Below are 22,397 nucleotides of genomic sequence, written 5' to 3'. Positions count from 1 at the left end.
TTTATGTGAGAATGAGATAATGCCTGTGAGGTATCCAGTTGAGAACAGGTACTATGGCTATTGGCAATTGCCCCGGGCAGTAGGGCAATTAAAGACACAAAGGGCACAGGTCAGAGACAGGGTAACACAAAGCCCTTTGAATCACTTAGCTATTTTAGAAATCTTTAAACCACTTTTCCCATAAGCACTCTATTAGTTTGCTAGGGCTGATGGACTTCAATAACAGAAATTTGTCGCCTCATAGGTCTGGAGGCTGGAAGTCTAAGATCAAGGTGTCATGAGTTTTGTTTTCTCCTGAGGCCTCTCCCCTCAGTTAGCAGATGGCCACCTTCTTTCTCTCTGTGTCCTCTCATGTCCTTTCGTCTATGCAGACATATCCCTGGTGTCTCTGTGTGTCCAAATTCCTCTTCTTATAAGGTCATGGGACAGATTGGATTAGACCTCACCCTAATGGCCTCATTTTAACTTAATCACTTCTTTAAAAGCCTCACCTCCAACTATAGTCACATTCTGAGGTACTGGGGTGTTAGGAATTTTGAGAGGGACCAAATTCAGCACCTAGTAAGCACCTAGGGAGCATCCACTCTGTCCCACACACTGGAAATAGAGAAGGGACAGTCTTAAGTCTGGCTCACAGGACACTCGGTCTTTTGTGAGAGACAAATAAGCAGATAATTGCAAAATGACTTTTCTCCATTGACCCTTCCCTGTATTTCACGACTGAGTTTGCAATCTCTGCAAGTGTATCACCAGATATACACTCAGCATTCTGCCCACCTCAGAATCCCAGTTCAATCAGCTACGAACCTTCCAGGTCTTTACCAGTTCAGGAAAAGAGTTTATCAGAGCCATTTAGAAACAGGAAGTAGGTTAGCCAAGAACCCAGAGAATCAAGGCCAGACTGAGGTGAAGTGAACAAGTAGTTCAGACTGAAGTTTGCATGCCTCTTTTCCTCCCATTTCTGCCAGAGTTTTAGGGACCTCCAAATACAGTGAGACAGTGGCCACCCCACAATCCCTGGGTGCCCAGGGCCCAAATGCAAGGCCGTTGCATCTCCTTCCCACACCTGACCACATCTCATCTTTACGCTTAACGCTTTCCAAGGTGATAGAAGCATGAAGTTAAGAATTATTGAGCACTTACTCTGTGTTGGCCAGTAATCAGGCACTTTACATATGTCATCGAACCTGATCCTCAAAACAGTCCCAATTCACCTCATTTTACAGATAAAGGAGCTGAACTGCAGCATCCCCAAGGTGACACAGTCAGTAAATAGCACACTGTACATGCAGGTCTTTCTAATTTCACTAAGACCTTCAGACTCTCAGCGGAGCGAACAGCGGCTGGTCTTAGGCTGGTTGTTAGTCTTAGGTTGGGTCCCCTAGAAGCAGTGCCTGGGAGGACTTTGGGTGCCTGTGACGTATGTAGGGTATTCACTCAGAAGAAAGGAGAAAGGGAAGCGGTGGGGGGGCGGGGCGGGAAGAGAAGGAGCTGAGCGACGATGAGCCCCCTGCTAGCCTAGCTTCTGCCATGGTGAGTGCTAAAGCACCAGTCACCTGCAGGACTGGCTCTACATTCCAGGTCACTCAGTCGCTGGCTGCAGGTTCAGTGGATGAGGAGGGTGTGTAACTGGCAGCCCCAGCAAGTAAGGGCAGTTCCCCAGATGAGATGCAGCCGTGAGCCCGTACCGCCGAGCACCAGGCTGGTAAAGTCACCAGCAGCTGCCACCTCTCACCGACTCTAGGAGCACTGATATTCTAAATAAAGGTACTAGGGAAACCATGCCTTGATCCAGAGGAATGCATCTTTACCACTTCAAGTCCTATGGCAAGTTACTGTAGGAGATACGTTTGGACCAGAGGGTGGGAGATGAGGGCTGTAGAATCTCCACGTTATACCTAGAAACTGCTGTCGGGTGATACAGCTGTAAGTCCCAACAGCATTTATAGTTTAACAAAGTGATGTTTGTGTACATTATTCGTTTGATCATCACAACCTTATGAAGTAGACGGCAGGTTTCATTAGCACAGTTTACAGGGAGATTCAGTGGTTCGATCGCAGAACTTTGATGTCATGAAGCTGGATGTAGGATTTGCTTCTGACTTGAGATGGAGGGCCCCTCCAACAGTCCTACACTGTCTGGTGGGATGAAACCTGCAAAAAACATAATGTCCCACCTAGGGTGACCAGCCCAGTCCTGTTTGCCCAGGACTTTTCCAGTTTAAAAACTGAAAGTCCCACATTCAGGGAAACTCAGGGCTGACTTATCCGTTAAGCAGAAAAGGCCACACCTGGGACCCCTTTTAGGGGCCCACAAAAGGGTCCTAATTTTAATTCCTTTTAACAGCAGAAGAAAAAATGAATACGATAACAATAATGAATACGTATTAACAAAGCCAGCCTGGATTGTTATTCATCGTTATACTAACACAGTCATAAAATATTTTTAATTTTGTATGTGTATGCATGTGTGTGCATGTGCTTGTGTGTGAAGGAAAAGGCCATCAAAAGCAAAAGTGCCTAAGACTCAGTGTCGTAATGCAGCTCTCAACGCACCATCATCCCAGGCAAACTGGGAATGAGAATCACCTCAGTCCCTTAGCAGCTTGGCAGTAGCAGTTCGTCACAGCTGAGAATCTTAGGGCTTTCCCACACAAGGCTTACCTAAAACCACCAGTGCTTCCCAAGATCTGTGATTTCCACGCTCTGGCTGCTTCCCTTCTAAACACATGTCAGTTGCCTGGGTTCACTTTGGCTTCCGCAAAGAAGGAGCTGATGAGCCCTCCTGCACATTGTGCTGTAAACTCCATGTCTCCGTCTCCCTGTTGACCTGGCCCAATACTCGTCTTACTTATCTTTTTGTGTCTCCAGCTCCTGGCTCAGTGTCAAGCATTCAATGCATATTTTTTCATTGAATAAATGAGTTAATGACGGCCTGACTCAGCCAACTGCTTGTCCTGTAACACAGGGGACACTAAACACTCCTGGCTTCAGTTTCCTCATCTGTAAAATAAATGCATTGGAATAGATGAACTCTCAGGTTCTTAGGGGTCACTTCATGTATTCATACATATCATGTATTCATTATACCAGATTATGTGACCGCCAATGTCATTGGAAAATGTGTCTCATTAGCAATGAATGAGTCCCTTGTTGATTCTTTGTCGAGTCATTACTGTGTTTTCCCCATCCCCATTTTTCTTTTAGATCCTTACTGGAAGGCAGCATGTCCAATTTTACCTTGAGAAAAACACCTCCCACAGGAAATGGTAATGTAGATGATGTTTCCCTTACTCAGAGAACTTAAAAATCTGGGAAAAACAACTCACAGTTCTTTTTTTTTTTTCATGTAGCTGTGAAATTCTTAGAAGCAACCGTCTAATTTAATTAACATGGCCAAAGTTAGGCTTAAGAAAAAAGTAAGAGTGCTGTAGATTTTACTCATCTAATTGCAATTCAAAGATTTCTTTTAAAAATCAAGTGTGTGTGACCTTCTGTGCTTTTGGCTCCCATGAGATCAAAGAATTAAGTTATTTACAATCAGAAGCACCAGGACTTACTATTGTTCACTAGATACTTCTAAAACAGTCTCGTGTGTCCTTCTGAGGCACATTTCTTTTTGAGCAAAATGGCCAACCCACTAAACCCGGTATTGGTTTTTCCCAGGCCTGTGGTTCTACACTCCCAGGTGTGGGGCAGGGCTTCATGGTGTGCACGAGCAATTTCAGTTGGCACCTGAGCAGTTTTATAAGTTATCTTTGATGATGGGCTGTGGGACTTGTTCTTTCTTGCCAGTGCATCCTACTTTGAAACAGTACTGGATTTGCCAGCCTAGGAGAGTGATGCTGGCCAATCAGATGCTCCTCTCAAGATTTCCAAGTTAATAAACACACACTCAACTCCATGCAACTACATCTCTTGATGTTTCATTTTTCTGTTGATAGATATGAAGAGTACCACTCAGGGGACTATACTGAAGCAACAGGGTTTTCACGATGTGAACAAAAGAAGGACTGTCTTACAGGATAACAGCTGGATAAAGGAACGTCCTAAAGAAGAAAAGTAAGAGTGTGGGTGGGTGGGTGAGTAGAAAGAGCCATTCTCCATTTGGGAAACTAATGGCCATGTGGAAATTGGATACTTTCCTTCTAAAACACTTTGTTGCTTGGCCTCATGTTTGGTAAGATTTAGTAAGCATAAATTCGTTACATCAGATTTTTAAGAATATCTCTACCATTTTTAATATTCACATACCTAAAAGAATATGAATTATTAGTGAGAAAAAAGTAGGATTTTGCTGTTATAAATAGCATAGACATTGGTGCCTACTTGATAATCTGAAAAAAAAAAAGATATTCCAATTTCCAAAAAGGTAATATTTAATTCATGGTAACGTGATTCTGGTGCCTGATGTCAGTTGAAACAAACACAAGTATGATTCCAAGTTTACAAATTTAATAATAATTTATGTAAAATTTCCTTATGTGCAACTAAAGCCGATCAATTCTCAACTCATTTTAGTCCGCACTGGTCGTATACCTCTAGGTATGGAAAGGTGGTAAATGCAGTATCACTTTGTAAGAGAAAACAGTTAACCATCACAAAAGTATTGTCTGCTTTAAGCATTGTTTCTATTAGCTATATGTTTAAAGATCTGAAGACTATTACCCTAAGCATATCACCTCATTGCCAACATAGATTTATAATAGGCATTTGTCCAGCCCAGATATATTTATTATAAATTGTGTATATATATGTATATACAGACATACACATATGCATATGTCTTTGATTCCCTCTTATGTATCCGGCTAGATACTAGGTACTTTACGTATGAAGCATCACTAAATCTCATAACAATCACATGAGGTAGGTATTACATCCTCATTTTTACAGAGGAGTAATCTGAGGCTCAGAGAAGTTAGGTAACTTGTTCAAGAGCACACAGCTATTAAGAGGTGGAGCTGAAAGTAACATGACCCATTATCTTCCCATTACACCAATGGTTCTCCGTCAGGGACAATTTTCTTCCCAGAAATTGTTTGGCAAGGTCAGGAGACATTTTTAAATATCAAAATTGGGGGGGGGGGGGTTGGGTACTCCTGACATCTAGTCAGTAGAAACCAGGAATGCCGCTAAACAACCTACAAGGCAGAGGACACTCCTCACAATGAAAACTTATCAAACCCATAATGTCAACAGCACTGAAGTTGGGAATCCCTGCATTACAGTATACTTTCTCTAAGCTTTCTACTAAACTGTCCATACATGGTTGTTTGAGGAGTGTACTTGTAGCTGTTAAACAAAAATGTCTATTAAATTCTGTTATTAAATCTTATTATTTTAAGGAACTATAGGGTTATTTGGAGACTCACACTAAGTTTTGGAGTTAGCATTCTTAGAAAACAATCACTTCCTTCTATAAAGCAACATTTACTGCTTCTGTTGGAAGCTAATATGGCATTTCTATTTTTCCATGGTGGTAGAATGATATCAAAGGTAGATCACAAATTTTGGGTTGCACAGATTTGCACAGATGTGGGGCGATAGAGATGGCTAAGATAATTTATAGTCAGTAGAAGTGATGGCTTTACGCCAGACGTGCTTCCTTAAAAAGGCCCAGGGAAGCCAGCTTGGCTGGCATGACAGCTGCTGAGTGAAGGGGAAATTGGCTCTGATGCTTTCCCCACGCCCACTGGCCCAGTAGTGGGCTACGTGCTATGTATTTTTCTTCAGGCAAAAATGTGTCTGGTGTCTGCTACTCTCCCACAAGTTTAGGGAGGGGATCCCAAGGAGATGGAGAAGTTCTCTTGGCATCTTCGAGGGTATATATTCGCTGGAATTGTTTCAGTTTCACTGCTCATCTTTCTTTAATTATCTACTGCAGTTCTTTTATAGCTTTATTGTAAGTGGTTCCAGAGTGTTGAGTAATCAGAACCAGGAGAAATGTGCTGTTTCAGGTTTGGTAGGGTTGACATGGAAAGGTTCTGATACTTACTCTCTGCTTTGGCCCAAGGCCAAAGTCTCTACTACATGTTTTGACATTTCCTAAAATTGCCTGCACTTTCAGGTCCACTATACAAAGTAAGGAAGACATAGCTTCGGGATCTTGTGTGAAGTTCTATTGCAGGGTTGACCAGTAGGAAAAGGAAAAGTTTGGAATAAAAAGATCACCCTTGTCACTTGCTAAGTTTTTAGCCTTAGGACAGCCACAGAATCCCTGATCAATTTTCTCATCTGTGAACTGGATATAAGTGTATCCCCTGCCTAATTTATAGGGTTATTTTAAGGACCAAACAGAGCAAACTATATAATCTCATGGTTCAAAAATAGGCTAAATCAAGGGGGCTTCCCTGGTGGCACAGTGCTTCAGAGTCCCCCTGCCGATGCAGGGGACACGGGTTCGTGCCCCGGTCCGGGAAGATCCCACATGCCATGGAGCGGCTGGGCCCGTGAGCCATGGCTGCTGAGCCTGCGCGTCCGGAGCCTGTGCTCCGCAACGGGAGAGGCCACAACAGTGAGAGGCCCACGCCCACGTACCGCAAAAAAAAAAAAAAAAAAAAAATATATATAGGCTAAATCTGAAAAATCAACCTTCTTAACCACAAATATTGGTACTTACTTTCCTACATTTTGTCAAGGGAAACTGTCAAGACCAACAAGTGGAAAAATTTCAGATATAATGGGCTTAATTAAATTGAATAACTTTATTGGAGTATAATTGCTTTACAATGGTGTGTTAGTTTCTGCTGTATCACAAAGTGAATCAGCTATAAGTATACATATATCCCCATATCCCCTCCCTCTTGCATCTCCCTCCCACCCTCCCTATCCCGCCCCTCTAAGTGGTCACATAGCACCGCACTAATCTCCCTGTGCTATGTGGCTGCTTCCCACTAGCTATCTATTTTACATTTGGTACTGTATATATGTCCATGCCACTCTCTCACTTCGTACCAGCTTACCCTTCCCCATCCCCATGTCCTCAAGTCCATTCTCTAGTAGGTCTATGTCTTTATTCCTGTCCTGTCCATAGGTTCTTCATGACCATTTTTTTTTTTTTAGATTCCATATGTATGTGTTAGCAAACGGTATTTGTTTTTCTCTTCCTGATTTACTTCACTCTGTTTGACTGACTCGAGGTCCATCCACCTTACTACGAATAACTCAATTTTGTTCCTTTTTATGGCAGAGTAATATTCCATTGTGTATATGTGCCACTCTTCTTTATCCATTCATCTGTCGATGGACACTTAGGTTGCTTCCATGTCCTTGCTATTGTAAATAGAGCTGCAATGAACATTGTGGTACATGACTCTTTTTGAATTATGGTTTTCTCAGGGTATATGCCCAGTATGGGATTGCTGGGTCGGATGGTAGTTCTATTTTTAGTTTTTTAAGGAACCTCCATACTGTTTTCCAGAGTGGCTGTATCAATTTATATTCCCACCAACAGTTCATGAGGGTTCCCTTTTCTCCACACCCTCTCCAGCATTTATTGTTTGTAGATTTTGTGATGATGCCCATTCTGACGGGTTTGAGGTGATACCACATTGTAGTTTTGATTTGCATTTCTCTAATGATTAGTGATGGTGAGCATCCTTTCATGTGTTTGTTGGCAATTTGTATATCTTCTTTGGAGAAATGTCTATTTAGGTCTTCTGTCCATTTTTGGATTAGGTTGTTTGTTTTTTTGATATTGAGCTTCATGAGCTGCTTGTAAATTTCGGAGATTAATCCTTTGTCAGTTGCTTTGTTTGCAAATATTTTCTCCTATTCTGAGGGTCGTCTTTTCGTCTTGTTTATGGTTCCCTTTGCTGTGCGAAAGCTTCTCAGTCTCATTAGGTCCCATTTGTTTGTTTTTATTTCCCTCTCTCTAACAGGTGTGTCAAAAAGGATCTTGCTCTGATTTATGTCATAGAGTGTTCTGCCTATGTTTTCTTCTAAGAATTTTATAATTTCTGGCCTTACATTTAGGTCTTTAATCCATTTTGAGTGTATTTTTGTGTATGGTGTTAGGGAGTGTTCTAATTTGATTCTTTTACATGTAGCTGTCCAGTTTTCCCAGCACCACTTATTGAAGAGGCTGTCTTTTCTCCATTGTATACTCTTGCCTCCTTTATCAAGATAACGTGACCATATGTGCATGGGTTTATCTCTGGGCTTTCTATCCTGTTCCATTGATCTATCTTTCTGTTTTTGTGCCAGTACCATACTGTCTTGACTTCTGTAGCTTTGTAGTATAGTCTGAAATCAGGGAGCTTGATTCCTCCAGCTCCGTTTTTCTTTCTCAAGATTGCTTTGACTTTTCACGGTCTTTTGTGTTTCCATATAAATTGTGAAATTTTTTGTTCTAGTTCTGTGAAAAATGCCATTGGTAGTTTGATAGGGATTGCATTGAATCTTTAGACTGCTTTGGGTAGTTTAGTCATTTTCACAATGTTGGTTCTTCCAGTCCAGGAACATGGTATATCTCTCCATCTGTTTGTATCATCTTTAATTTCTTTCATCAGTGTCTTATAGTTTTCTGCATACAGGTCTTTTTTCTCCTTAGATAGGTTTATTCCTAGGTATTTTATTCTTTTTGTTGCAAGGGTAAATGGGATTGTTTCCTTAATTTCTCTTTCAGATTTTCATCATTAGTGTATAGGAATGCAAAAGATTTCTTTGCATTAATTTCGTGTCCTGCTACTTTACCAAATTCATTGATTAGCTCTAGTAGTTTTCTTGTAACATCTTTAGGATTCTCTATGTATATTATATAATCTGCAAACAGTGACAGTTTTACTTCTTTTCCAATTTGGATTCCTTTTATTTCTTTTTCTTCTCTGAGTGCTGTGGCTAGGACTTCCAAAACTATGTTGAATAATAGTGGTGAGAGTGGGCAACCTTGTCTTTTTCCTGATCTTAGTGGAAATGGTTTCAGTTTTTCACCACTGAGAATGATGTTGGCTGTGGGTTTGTCATATATGGCATTTATTATGTTTAGGTTAGTTCCCTCTATGCCTACTTTCTGGATGGCTTTTATCATAAATGGGTGTTGAATTTTGTCAAAAGCTTTTTCTGCATCTATTGAGATTATCATATGGTTTTTATCCTTTAATTTGTTAATATTGTTTATCACATTGATTGATTTGCCTATATTGAAGAATCCTTGCATTCCTGGGATAAACCCCACTTGATCGTGGTGTATGATCCTTTTAATGTGCTATTGCATTCTGTTTGCCAGTATTTTGTTGAGGATTTTTGAATCTATATTCATCAGTGATATTGGCCTGTAGTTTTCTTTTTCTTGTGACATCTTTGTCTGGTCTTGGTGTCAGGGTTATGGTGGCCTCATAGAATGAGTTTGGTAGTGTTCCTCCCTCTGCTCTATTTTGGAAGAGTTTGAGAAGGATAGGTGTTAGCTCTTCTCTAAATGTTTGATAGAATTCACCTGTGAAGACATCTGGTCCTGGGCTTTTGTTTGTTGGAAGATTTTTTATCACAGTTTCAACATCAGTGCTTGTGATTGGTCTGTTTATATATTCTTTTTATTCCTGGTTCAGTCTTGGAAGGTTGTCCTTTTCCAAGAATGTGTCCATTTCTTCCAGTTTGTCCATTTTATTTGCATATATTTGCTTGTAGTAATCTCTCATGATCCTTTGTATTTCTGCAGTGTCAGTTGTTCTCATTTTTCATTTCTAATTCAGTTGATTTGAATCTTCTCCCTTTTTTTTCTTGATGAGTCTGGTTAATGGCTTATCAATTTTGTTTATCTTCTCAAAGAACCAGCTTTTAGTTTTATTGATCTTTGCTATTGTTTTCTTCATTTCTTTTTCATTTATTTCTGATCTGCTCTCTATGATTTCTTTCCTTCTGCTAACTTTGGGTTTGTTTTGTTCTTCTTTCTCTAATTGTTTTAGGTGTAAGGTTAGGTTGTTTATTTGAGATGTTTCTTGTTTCTCGAGTTAAGATTGTATTGCTATAAAATCCCTCTTACAACTCCTTTTGCTGCATCCCATAAATTTTGGTTCGTTGTGTTTTTGTTGTCATTTGTTTCAAGGTATTTTTTGATTTCCTATTTGATTTCTTCAGTGATCTCTTGGTTATTTAGTAGTGTAGTGTTTAGCCTCCATGTGTTTGTGGTTTTTACAGTTTTTTTCCTGTAAGTGATCTCTAGTGTTATAGCATTGTGGTCAGAACTGATTCTTGATAGGATTTCAATTTTCTTAAATTTACCAAGGCTTGATTTGTGACCCGAGATATGATCTATCCTGGAGCATGATCCATGAGCACTTGAGAAGAAAGGGTATTCTGTTGTTTTTGGATGAAATGTCCTAAAAATATCAATTAAGTCCATCTTGTCTAATGTGTCATTTAAAGCTTGTGTTTTCTTATTTATTTTCATTTTGGATGATCTGTCCATTGGTGGAAGTGGGGTGTTAAAGTCCCCTACTATGATTGTGTTGCTGTCGATTTCCCCTTTTATGGCTGTTAGCATTTGCCTTATGTACTGAGGTGTTCCTATGTTGGGTGCATAAATATTTACAATTGTTATTTCTTCTTCTTGGATTGATCCCTTGATCGTTATGTAGTGTCCTTCTTTGTCTCTTGTAATAGATTTTATTTTAAAATCTATTTTGACTACTCTGAGTATTGCTACTCCAGCTTTCTTTTGATTTCCATTTGCATGGAATATCTTTTTCCATGCCCTCACTTTCAGTCTGTATGTGTCCCTAGGTCTGAAGTGGGTCTCTTGTAGACAGCATATATACAGGTCTTGTTTTTGTATCCATTCAGCCAGTCTATGTCTCTTGGTTGGAGCATTTTATCCATTTATATTTAAGGTAATTATCGATATGTATGTTCCTATTACCATTTTCATAATTCTTTTGGGTTTGTTATTGTAGGTCTTTTCCTTGTGTTTCATGCCTAGAGAAGTTCCTTTAGTGTTTGTTTTAAAGCTGGTTTGGTAGTGCTGAATTCTCTTAGCTTTTGCTTGTCTGTGAAGATTTTAATTTCTCCATCGAATCTGAATGAGATTTTGTTGGGTAGAGTAATCTTGGTTGTAGGTTTTTCCCTTTCATCACTTTAAATATGTCCTGCCACACTCTTCTGGGTTGCAGAGTTTCTGCTGAAAGATCAGCTGTTTACCTTATAGGGATTCCCTGTATGTTATTTGTTGCTTTACCCTTTCTGCCTTTAATATTTTTTCTTTGTATTTAATTTTTGATAGTTTGATTAATATGTGTCTTGGTGGCTTTCTCTTAGGATTTATCCTGTATGGGACTCTGCACTTCCTGGACTTGATTAACTGTTTCCTTTCCCATATTAGAGAAGTTTTCAAGTATAATCTCTTCAAATATTTTCTCAGTCCCTTTCTTTTTCTCTTCTTCTTCTGGGACCCCTATAATTCAAATGTTGGTGTGTTTAATGTTGTCCCAGAGGTCTCTGAGACTGTCCTCAATTCTTTTCATTCTTTTTTCTTTATTCTGCTCTGCAGTAATTATTTCCACTATTTTATCTTCCATGTCACTTATCCATTCTTCTGCCTCATTTATTCTGCTATTGATTCCTTCCAGAGAATTTTTAATTTCATTTATTGTGTTGTTTGTCATTTTTTGTTTGCTCTTTAGTTCTTCTAGTCCTTGTTAAACATTTGTTGTATTTTGTCCATTCTATTTCCAAGATTTTGGATCATCTTTACTATCATTACTCTGAATTCTTTTTCAGGTAGGCTGTCTATTTCCTTTTCATTTGTTTGGTCTGATGGGTTTTTACCTTTCTCCTTCATCTGCTGCATATTTCTCTGTCTTCTCATTTTGCTTAACTTACTATGTTTTGGAGTCTCCTTTTCACAGGCTGCAGGTTCGTAGTTCCTGTTGTTTTTGGTGTCTGACCCCAGTGGGTAAGGTTGGTTCAATGTGTTTTGTAGGCTTCGTGGTGAAGGGGATGGGTGCCTGTATTCTGATGGATGAGGCTGGATCTTTTCTTTCTGGTGGACAGGACCACATCTGGTGGTATGTTTTGTGGTGTCTGTGAACTTATGATTTAGGCAGCCTCTCTGCTAATAGGTGAGGTTGTGTTCCTGTCTTGCTAGTTGTTTGGCATGGGATGTCCAGCACTGGAGCTTGGTGGTCGTCGAGTGGAGCTGAGTCTTAGCATTGAGATGGAGATCTCAGGGAGAACTCTCGTCAATTGATATTACGAGAGGCCGGGAGGTCTCTGGTGTACCAAAGTCCTGACGTCAGCTCTCCACTTCAGAGGCTCAGGCTGACCCCTGACCAGAACATCCAGACCCTGCTAGTGTTGGTCTCCTGCAGAGGTGGGGGGCAGCTGTGGCTCACCATGGGGACAAGGACAGTGACAGCAGAAGGTCTGGGAAGCAGTCTTTGTCATGAGGCCTCCAGAGTCCTCCAATAGCCCCACCAAAGAACCTGTAGCCTGGGCCTAATTAAATTTAAAACACGTTTGAAAAAACGTTTGCCTTCCTGCAGAAAAGGACTTTTCTAATATATGCAAAGTAGATGGCCGCATGTTCCCACACTGCTGGAGAAAACCCAAAACCAAAAAGCCAAACAACAAACACTCATGCCATTGCTGAATCACATGGAAATCTCATGGGGTAAATTGGAATAATGTTTATTTGTACTGACAACCTTTTTTCTTTTCACCATGCTCTTTCAAGTGGTGGCTGGTTAAAATAAATGCGTCGTTGTGTTTTTACACTCAAAGTAAAATGAATTAACCTTGCCAAACATTGTGAGCTCCTTCATGTCTGCCTTATTTAATGCTTACTAAATACTGTGATAACTTCTCATGTGACTTGATTTTGTTCTTTCTCTGCAGAGATGAAAATCATGGTAGGGTGGTACTCCATGGACGTAACCCCCATGATGCCTCAGACAGGTGGGTGTTCCAGATGAGTTATTCATTAACAGAAACACAAAGACAGTCATTTTTGAGAGTAGACTTGTTCAAGACAGGCTGAATATTTGTGGCTAGCCTCAGGCTTTCCCTGACATTCTGTGCACGTGAAGGAGAATCTGTGATATCATCAGGGGTCTTTACAGGGCAAACTGTGATTTTCCAGCTTCATGCTTCCAGAATACAGCTTGGAGGTGTAGAATAATCAATCCACTGCCTACCCTACCAAGGTGGCCCTCCTGACAGGAAAGGGAAGGGGCTGCCACAGAAACATAGGATGTTTCTGAGCCTTAGAGAAAGGAACCATAAAAGCAAAACAACAGCTAGGTTCACTTGCTTTATGGGACAGTACATTTCTTTTCAAAAACTCCTAGGCTTGTGGAAAACCAGTAAATGATACTCAATGGCAAATAGAGTGACAAATGCAAATTAGTAGGAAAATTCAAACAAAACTCATAAGCGCAATGATGTAAATAATCTAATATTGATGAAATAAATACATAATATTCTTACTAAAGTACATTTACAGTGACACACATACAAACAACCACACCCATCAGAAGAACTTAACTATTTCTCAGACACAAGTTTTATCTGGTCCAGTAGCCAGTGTCTTCCACCAAGACATACTTAGTGATTGTCTTTCATGGTGGGGACTTTAAAAAGTTAAGTAGACACTTGGAATATGTCTATTTTGGAATTTTTATCTGTGAATTTTTCTGAACCATTTAAAAATTGTTCATAATTTTGATGTGTTCTCGGGGTCCTGAGTTTACCCCCCTCTACACAAGTATCTGATTGGTTTTTGGGTTTCCAGCCTTAGCTCATCCAATTGACTGTTCTGTGATTTGGCAGGCTCTCTCCATGCCCTCTCCTTGGTCTTCATGATTTTGAAGCTTACATCCTTGTTCTCTGTTGGCCCTCAACTCACCAAACAAAGGGAACCTAATCATCTGAATCCAGGCACCAGTGAAAAATGCCCCCTTCATTTTATTTGCCTTTCTCTGCAACTATTAAAGAACAAACATTCTTGTTGTAAAGTGTGACCAGGCAAACTAAGCTTCATGCTCTTAGTGTGTTTCAGAATAATGGGACCTTAATGCCGTCTATGCTTACTTTATATTTTAAACTCTATTGGTTACCTGAACCCTTCCTGTTACTGGACAGCATTTTCGCTAAAGCACATCGAGCTTTTATCCTAAGTAACAAAAATCTGCAAGCCTGAGACGTTTCCCCTTTGACCCCTTGACTTGCGTCTCAAACGACATCTTCCTAAAAGGTAGTGTAGGTTATTTATCTCCTTGCATTTGCTCAAATGGATGCCCATGTGACACTTTTCCACCCTTTTGCAGAGGCTGTGTCCACTTTGATGTTCACCCAGTACCACGTTGGAGCACCTACTGTGTGCTGACATTGTGCCAGGTGCTGGGAACACAAAGATGCATAAGACACCGGCCTTGACCTTAAGGAACTCTCACATTTCATGGAAAAAGATGAATACATAAGCACAAATACTCAAATTTACCATGGAAAGTGCTTGTGGAAGTGTGTGCCGGTGCTATGGGAAGGAGGAGAGGGAGTGGCTAACTTTGCCTGAATGAGTGGGAGACCCCACTGAGGATGTGGTCGTTAAGAGGCGCTTCCAGCAGAAGCAATGATATGTCCAAGAGTGCCACACGAGCAGAGACTGAAAACAAAGGAAAAGGAAAATAAATAATAAGTCTCATCACCCTAGAAAACAAGCTTCATAGTGCACACAAACTAGGACATTTTACTGTCCTTCCTCTGCCTGATCATTAAAACATGTCACATGAAGCAGAAGGCAAAAATAGTACCTGTGGAGATGCCCTATGTGAGCCAGTCACTATTCTAAAGTCTGGGGACAAAACAAAATCCCTGCTTTCATATAACTTGCTTCCTAGTTGAAGGTGGTGGAGGGAGAGACTGAAAATAAACAAACACAATATAATATGTCATGTGGTGATAAGTGCCTGGAAGAATAAAGCTGCTAATGAGACATAAAACATTAGCATCTGCAAAAGGGGCTGTTTTCTGGAAGGGAGTCAGGTGGCCCTGCAGCACCTATCTGCACTCATGTATTACACCTGCTGGTGAACCACACTATGATTTCACTCTGAGTTTCTTTAAACATGTGGGGAATTGCATTAGGCTTTTTTTAACCTTATTCTTGCTTTAACTGACACTATTCCTTATACCTCTGTTTGTTCATGTCTATTTATCCTCCAAGATCCAGCTCCACCTGCACCTCATCCTGAAAGCCTTCTGTGATCCCCACCTCTACAAATAAGCTTTCTCAGCTTCAAACTTCCTTGCACTTGACCTGAACCTTTTCTACGACACTGACCACTTGTTGCACTTGGACGTATGTCTGATTTGTCCCTCTAGCTCTATGTGTGTAGGGGTTACAGATAATTCATTCTCGACTTCCTCACAGTCATCAGCACAGTATATCGTTTACCTTCAAATATTTGCTTAATAAAGATATACTACATCAAGTTAAAAATTACATGTTAAATTGTATAGTTTTAGTACTTTTTCTGATTCAATATGTTTGATCTGTCAGCTTCAAGTGATGCTTTGAAATGCAAACTGTGAATCATGGTATAATTCTCCAAAGAGCTTGCTTTCCCTGTATCACATAAAGCTTGCTTTCCCTGTATCACATAAAGCATTAAACAGGCTTTTTTTTTTTTTTTTTTTTTTTTTTTTGCTGATTGATCTGTCTGATCAAGTTATCTCCACTGCTTTGATGATCATCGTTCCTACTCTTGGGCCTTCTATCTTCTTTTCCCTTATTTTCTCGTCTTCTCCCCACTCCTTTTTTTTCCTACTAATCTGTCCACCTTAACTCTCTGCCTCTGTCTCTCCTCTCCCTTCTTCTCCTGGTCTCCCCTCTCTTCTCCTATCCTTCCCATCCATCCTTTCTCTATTCACCCACTGTCTTCTTTTCATTTCTTTCCAGTGTCTCCTGTTTCTCTCTTTTCCTTTTTTTCTTCTCTCTCCCTCCCTCTTTTCTGCCAGCAAGGTCTCTTCTCTCAACCCTGTCCACGGTGCTGAACTTATAATGAAGCAACTTGTATGTAGCTGTTGTGCTGGCTTATGGCTCTGCTGAAACTGCAAACAAAATATAGCTGATTATAAGGGACTGAGTTCCTATTATGTAAAAATCAACAACATTGAAAACACTACATATTAGTTATTAACCATTTTGCATGTTGTGTTACTTGTTTTACATATCCTTATCACCAATTTGAATTTGTTACATTGTATTAGAATAATTGGACCTAGAGAAGAATTATTTTATTAGCATGGGGAATAGGGTTTGCTATATTTTATCCTATCCAAGTCAAAGCCTGGGAAGATTTCGGTACACCAAAACTGTGACGTGTAAATCTCCTACCCGAATAGGACAAAATTTTACCAAATCCATGATAAGTTTTATAACTATTTTTTGTAATTTATTTGATCTTTCTATAATTATTTTTTGCTACAGGAAAACAAATGAGAGGGATGATCCAAAAGCCACAATCAGTTTGTACAGATCTGATGACACTTTGGACAGGTAAGGTGTTTTGAACCACGCAAGCGGAATGCATAACATATGTTAAATCCAGTTTCTTATAAAGCATGAGACATTTAAATGTTTACCAAAGTAAGTTTTGAACCATGATATTTTATCTCCAGGGACAGAAGGACTATAAAGGTTGAATTATCTTCTTCTTCAAAACTCACAAAATCTTGACTTGATATGCCATTTTCCTAAAATCTTGCTAGTAGTAGATCAATAGGAAGAATTCTGAAGAAACTGGTTTGAATATAGGTGGGGTGAGCACTGCATGTGGTCGGTTCAACTTTAAATGGAGAATATAGTTTTTGTGTGTGTGAGTAGCCAGTTCTTGTTCTAACTTTGGTCTTTCCATCCCAGAGGCAGAGAAACAGCAGTTTCTGTATAATTACCTTATGGAGAGACTGTACATTTTTTTTTTTTTATGTTGGGGGTAGGAGTTTAATTAATTTATTTATTTTTGCTGTGTTGGGTCTTCGTTTCTGTGCGAGGGCTTTCTCCAGCTGTGGCAAGCGGGGGCCACTCTTCATCGCGGTGCGCGGGCCTCCCACCATCGCGGCCTCCCCCGTTGCGGAGCACAGGCTCCAGACACGCAGGCTCAGTAGCTGTGGCTCACGGGTGTAGCCGCTCCGCGGCACGTAGGATCCTCCCAGACCAGGGCTCGAACCTGTGTCCCCTGCATTAGCAGGCAGACTCTCAACCACTGCGCCACCAGGGAAGCCCCAAGACTGTACATTTTAATAATACAGTAGTTTTGATCTGCTCTAGGATAAAGACATTAGCTCTTTACTTTAGAAAGTGCAACTACTCTTTCGGCAGTGGAGTCACCATATGGCTGTGGAATGAGTCATTGGCTGAGCCTGTTATTGGCTCAGTCTTAGACAGAGGGAAAAGAAGGGCTCATCCCTATATAGAAAATTGAGGACTATCCATTCAAGTTGAAGTGTAAATGCTAAAAGTCACATTTTAATTTTATATTTGGTAGAGGTGCTTATTAGGCATAAGTAAAGAACAAAGTTAACATGTTATTTGGAATCTAGACATAGTGAGTACCTGAAGCCATTTATAGTTGAAGCCACTCCCTATAGCTAAAGATGTGCTGCTTTTGGAGACAAACATGCCACCCGCTACAATTGAAGCACATATGTTGAAACTTATGGCATCTAATAGATTCTATATTCACACCATGCCTGTGCCAATTAATACAGCAAATGCATGCACTTCTGCACTCTTCATAGCTTTTTTAAAAAATAATTTAATTGATTTATTGAAATCCATCAAAATTAATAGTCTCTACTTTTTGAAAGATACTGTTAAGAGATAAAAATCAAACCAAAGACAAGGAGAAAATATTTGCAAATCATATATCTGATTTTAAAAAAACACACTTGTATCCAGAGTTTATAAAGAACTCTGCAAATAAGAGAGAAGTACTTCCAAACGGCAGAGTAAGGACCTCCAAAAATCCACTCCTCCAGAAAAGTATTAACACTGGAAAAAACTGTCAAAATCAACTTTTTCAGAACTCTGGAAATTAACCAAAGGCTTGAAACAATTAGCTAAGTGTTTATTCAAGAAAAAGAGTTGGCTGTCAGTAAGAACGGCACGAATTGCCACATTTTAAAGCTTCCTGTTCACCTATTCCTCTCCCCAGCTCCATGGTAGCCTTGAAAACCAGCAGTCTTGGAACAACAGTAGTTTCTTCATAGCTTTTTAAGTCAATCTCCGGAATAGCAGACAATCAGCCCTGGTATCCCTAAGGAGGCGACTTCTCTCTTGTAATTAACAACCGTGACAGAAATCAGTTTGTGAGAGGAGTCCTAATACCTCTGCCCGTTCACCTCGGCCTCACAGGCTGTCCTATTACACTGCTAGTTGAGGACGGAAACCCTACTTCTAGGAATGTAATTGCAAGTGAGATAATTATGTCTCAAGAAAGGTAAACATGTGGGAGACCTAAGCCTTTGTAGGCTGTGTGTCTGAAAGCTTTTATCAGGCCAGTCAAGATAGAGCCTTGGAACTTAGAGATACACTAGACCAGGCCTCACAGGCAAGCTAATTGAGTCATTCTCAGCCTCAGCGACAAATTAGAATTACCTAGAGAGCTTTTTAACTCTGCTGATAACTTGGTCCCACCAGCTGTCATCCCCCAAATTCTAATTTAATTAGTCTGAGGTAGGACTCGGACATTTTTTAAAGCTTAGGAAGGGATGCTGATGTGCAGCCAAAATTCAGAGCCACCAACCTAGCCCAAACCTTCATTTTGTAAACTAGAAAATGAGGCCAGAGATTCCCTGCTTTATTTACACAGAGGTTTAGGGGCTCATGTTTGGAAGAAGTATCCTGGTCAGGTCCTTCCGCAGGTCATGTCTGTCTCCCATGAGTGAGCTCCATCTCTGTAAGTGTGGGAACAGATGTGAGGGAGAGAACACAGGAGTCTGTAAAGAAAGGCAAGCCCTCATAACAGGAGTCAGACTCCTATCATGCAGGCCACTCCAAGTGCAAGAGGTGAAATAATTTTGGGAGGTAGATGATCAAATGTATCATGTGTGTGAGTATGTGTGCCATTTCAATACTAACACATATAATAAATGAGTAGGAGAAAAGTACTGACTTTACATTCGGAGAGTTCCCTTTTAACGTATACATCTGTTGGTAAAAATATGAAGTGTTCTAAAGAAATATAAGTAAATAATTGTGTACATGCATACACTATGGCGCAAACCCTGAAGGTGGTTTCTTGACTAATTTGGAAAACCTAGGTTAAGGAGCCCTCTAGCGTTCGGTTATGGAAGTGTTACTTTTCCTTTGGTTGTTTGGATCCTGCTGCTAGTTATATTGTTTAGGTATTTCCTGTCTCTAAGACTGACTCCTATTAATCTCATATCACAACTTGGCAGAAAATTAGTTTCTAAGAGAAGTACAAAGTTAATCTCCCTAAGTAATAAGAAATTGATGAATGCATTGGAATGATGGTTTAGAGTTCTCTCCAATATTGTTTAGACACTGATTCCCCTAGTGGAGTGAAAGAGGTAGTGGAGGTGAAAAATAACAACTGAAGAAAGACATGTTGATTATGAGTGTTGGAACAATTACACTACAGAACCAGGTGTACGACATTGGGGCCTACTGGGAAGACTTTGGAGACAGACTACTTCCCGGCTGTGTGGCCAAGAGAAAGCCACCCACCTTCTCTGAGACTCCATTTCTTCATCTATAAAGCGAAAATAATTACACCTACCTTGTAGGGATGTTCTGAAGAGTAGAGGAAATTGTATAAGTTAAGTGGCAAAGAGTAGTAGGTAGCTATTTTTATTATTATGTGCAGTATTGCCCACATAGATCAACACAGTAGAATTTTGATTAACTTCATTTAACTGTAACCTCAGAACTCTCCTTTATTTAAACCTTGAAGGTGTTTGAAATTAACGCTCTGTTTTCTTTAGATAGATTGTCATTTTCCCTGTACCCGAGTAGCAATTTCCCAAGATTATCTTATATGAGGACCTCACAGACAGCTATAAACGCTCAGTAGTTTCCGCAGAACATTTAAGATTTAAGATTTAGGATTACCTGACATCTTATGGTATTCACAGTGGTTTCCTGCAGAGCTCTTTAAATATAAACACATCAGAGGCTCAGTAGCAATTAGTACAGGGAATTTACTTATAGTCTTTGGCCTAATGATCACCTGAGAGATCATCATGGGTTTTTAATACTTGGATTCATTCTGTACAAGATAATACCTGTATTGTGAACAGTCTATTGAGAATACGGAGCTCTGGAGGATTCCAACCTTTCTTCCTTTTTACATTCAAGAGTTATCAGTTTGTGGCATTACGTACCATAAACAGAAACTATTTGGGGTTGACTCGTAGAATTTTAACGATTAGGGTTATTTACCCAATGTCAAAGTGACATCTAGGAGTTGAAATCATTTTAAAGCTATGACAATTAAGCCATATTATTCTATCATGAATTGTTTTTTTAGAACAAGGCAAGGTTAGTGTCCTTCCCAGGAACAGTTTATAAAGCCCTGTACTAAAGTGGATGATAAAAGTGAAAGTTTAGAGAAAGTTATAGTAGACCCATAGTATGGGATCAACAGAAGAAGCTTGCTGATCTTTTGTTTTCTGGAGCCTAATTTTGCCACATCCTAGCTTTGTGCAAGCCTGCAGAATGCTCCAGAAGACAGCCCCCCGTCTCAGGAAAAGCTTTCCTATCCGGTGTGTGCTTCCTGGCAGGAAGGGACAGAACAGGGCTGTGGTTGTGAGACCCATCTCTGGCCTGCAGACTACAGGACTCCTAGCTTGTCTTAGGACCCGAAGGACAGACAAACACACCTTTTCCAGAACTACCCTCCTGGTGGAGACCTGAGTTTAGAGGGTTTAAAACCTCTGATGGGGCTTCCCTGGTGGCGCAGTGGTTGGGAGTCCGCCTGCCGATGCAGGGGACAAGGGTTCGTGCCCCGGTCTGGGAAGATCCCACATGCTGCAGAGCGGCTGGGCCCGTGAGCCATGGCACTGAGCCTGCGCGTCTGGAGCCTGTGCTCCGCAAGGGGAGAGGCCACAACAGTGAGAGGCCCGCGTACCGCAAAAAAAAAAAAAAAAAACAACCTCTGATGGTCCACAGGGCCTATTAACAAAATGTGTTAGTCAGTGTAAGCAAATTTGCCAGGGTAGAGCAACTCTTGTAACAAGTTCCTTCTCCTGCCTCCGAATCTTGGTCGGTTAGCCCGATAGAAGATGACTGCTCACTCCCCTCAGAGTCCAAAGTGATTGGCTGGAAAATTAGGGGACGACCCTGTTCCATGGAAGGACTCAGGGACCTAGGTTCTTTCCTAGGTTTTAATGCTGCCATCTTCAACCCATGGGCGTCAAAGCCATAGCAGAAGGGGAAGAAAGAGCATGGAGGATCACACAAGAGGTTTTATGATGGGTTTGGGAGTCATGAATAGTATTTCTGCCCACACTCTTTAGTTTAGAATGCAATCATATGGTCCCACCTTAATTGTAATGAAGATTGCAAAATATGGTCTTCCTGTGTGCCCAGGAGGAAAAAAAGAGTTTGACAAGCATATAGCATTGTCTATGCCACAAAACATTTTTTAAAAATTGCTTAAGTCTTCCATTGATTCCTTTTAGTGACATAGAAAGTACTGTCATTGGCTAGATATATTATTAAACAACAATGAATATGAAATAGTTAATGAGTTAAATGCTCAAATGAGTCAGAAAGGCTAGTTGAAAAACATAAACTTTAAAAGTTGCGAACTGTATCAAAATAGCCTCATAAATAGATTTTGTTGTAGCTTTTCTTTTTAATTGCAAAATTTTCTAACATGTAACACCTGAAAAGCAATTGTTTTTACCAGAGAAAGTTTCTGTTCTGAAGTGATTATAGCAAGAACGAGGTCTGAAGGGAGTTTAATAATCTAAATGTTCATCCAGACTTTTGTCTTATTTCTTTATAAAGGATCTCAGACAGAAATGATGCTGCTAAAACATATAAGGCCAATACCCTGGATAACCGACAAACCAATAGGTACTAACTTTGGGAAAGGCTCAAGTAATACAATATTTTTCTAAGTGTTACTTATTTACTTGATATTAAGTAGGATTCTTCAGTCCTGCCTAATATCTTTCTGTAAATTCTCATCCTCTATTTTTTTTTCTCACAAATAATTCTGGCATAAAAACTTTACTCCTGCTCATGGTTAAAGGAAAATAAAGTCTTACTTCTGGCTTCAAAATCAAGAGAGTTCATTGCTTCAGGCAATCATTCTTACCACATTTATGTTTCTGTTTAAGTTATCCTGGTGGCAAGATTATGAAATACATGTAAACGTCAATTTACATTCCTACTGTTAAAGAAAATTACTGAACCCAGCAAACAAAAACAC

General features: G+C 40.1%; 1 protein-coding gene across 1 annotated transcript in view; it reads left to right on the top strand.

Annotated features, from left to right (window-relative positions):
- The window catches only part of SCEL (sciellin), a 132,266-nt gene that overhangs the window by 11,858 nt on the left and 98,011 nt on the right, over positions 1-22,397 (top strand). The window contains exons 2-6 of the mRNA XM_079721556.1: positions 3,208-3,269; positions 3,945-4,062; positions 12,832-12,891; positions 16,424-16,492; positions 21,971-22,039. Coding sequence (XP_079577682.1) covers positions 3,227-3,269; positions 3,945-4,062; positions 12,832-12,891; positions 16,424-16,492; positions 21,971-22,039 — 359 coding nt within the window. The 5' untranslated portion in view covers positions 3,208-3,226. The remainder of the gene's footprint in view (positions 1-3,207; positions 3,270-3,944; positions 4,063-12,831; positions 12,892-16,423; positions 16,493-21,970; positions 22,040-22,397) is intronic.

Source organism: Hyperoodon ampullatus (assembly GCF_949752795.1).
Source record: "Hyperoodon ampullatus genome assembly, chromosome: 16".
Classification (NCBI taxonomy): domain Eukaryota; kingdom Metazoa; phylum Chordata; class Mammalia; order Artiodactyla; family Ziphiidae; genus Hyperoodon; species Hyperoodon ampullatus.
The sequence above is the reverse complement of the archived record's forward strand: the minus strand, read 5'-3'. Positions and strand labels throughout refer to the sequence as shown.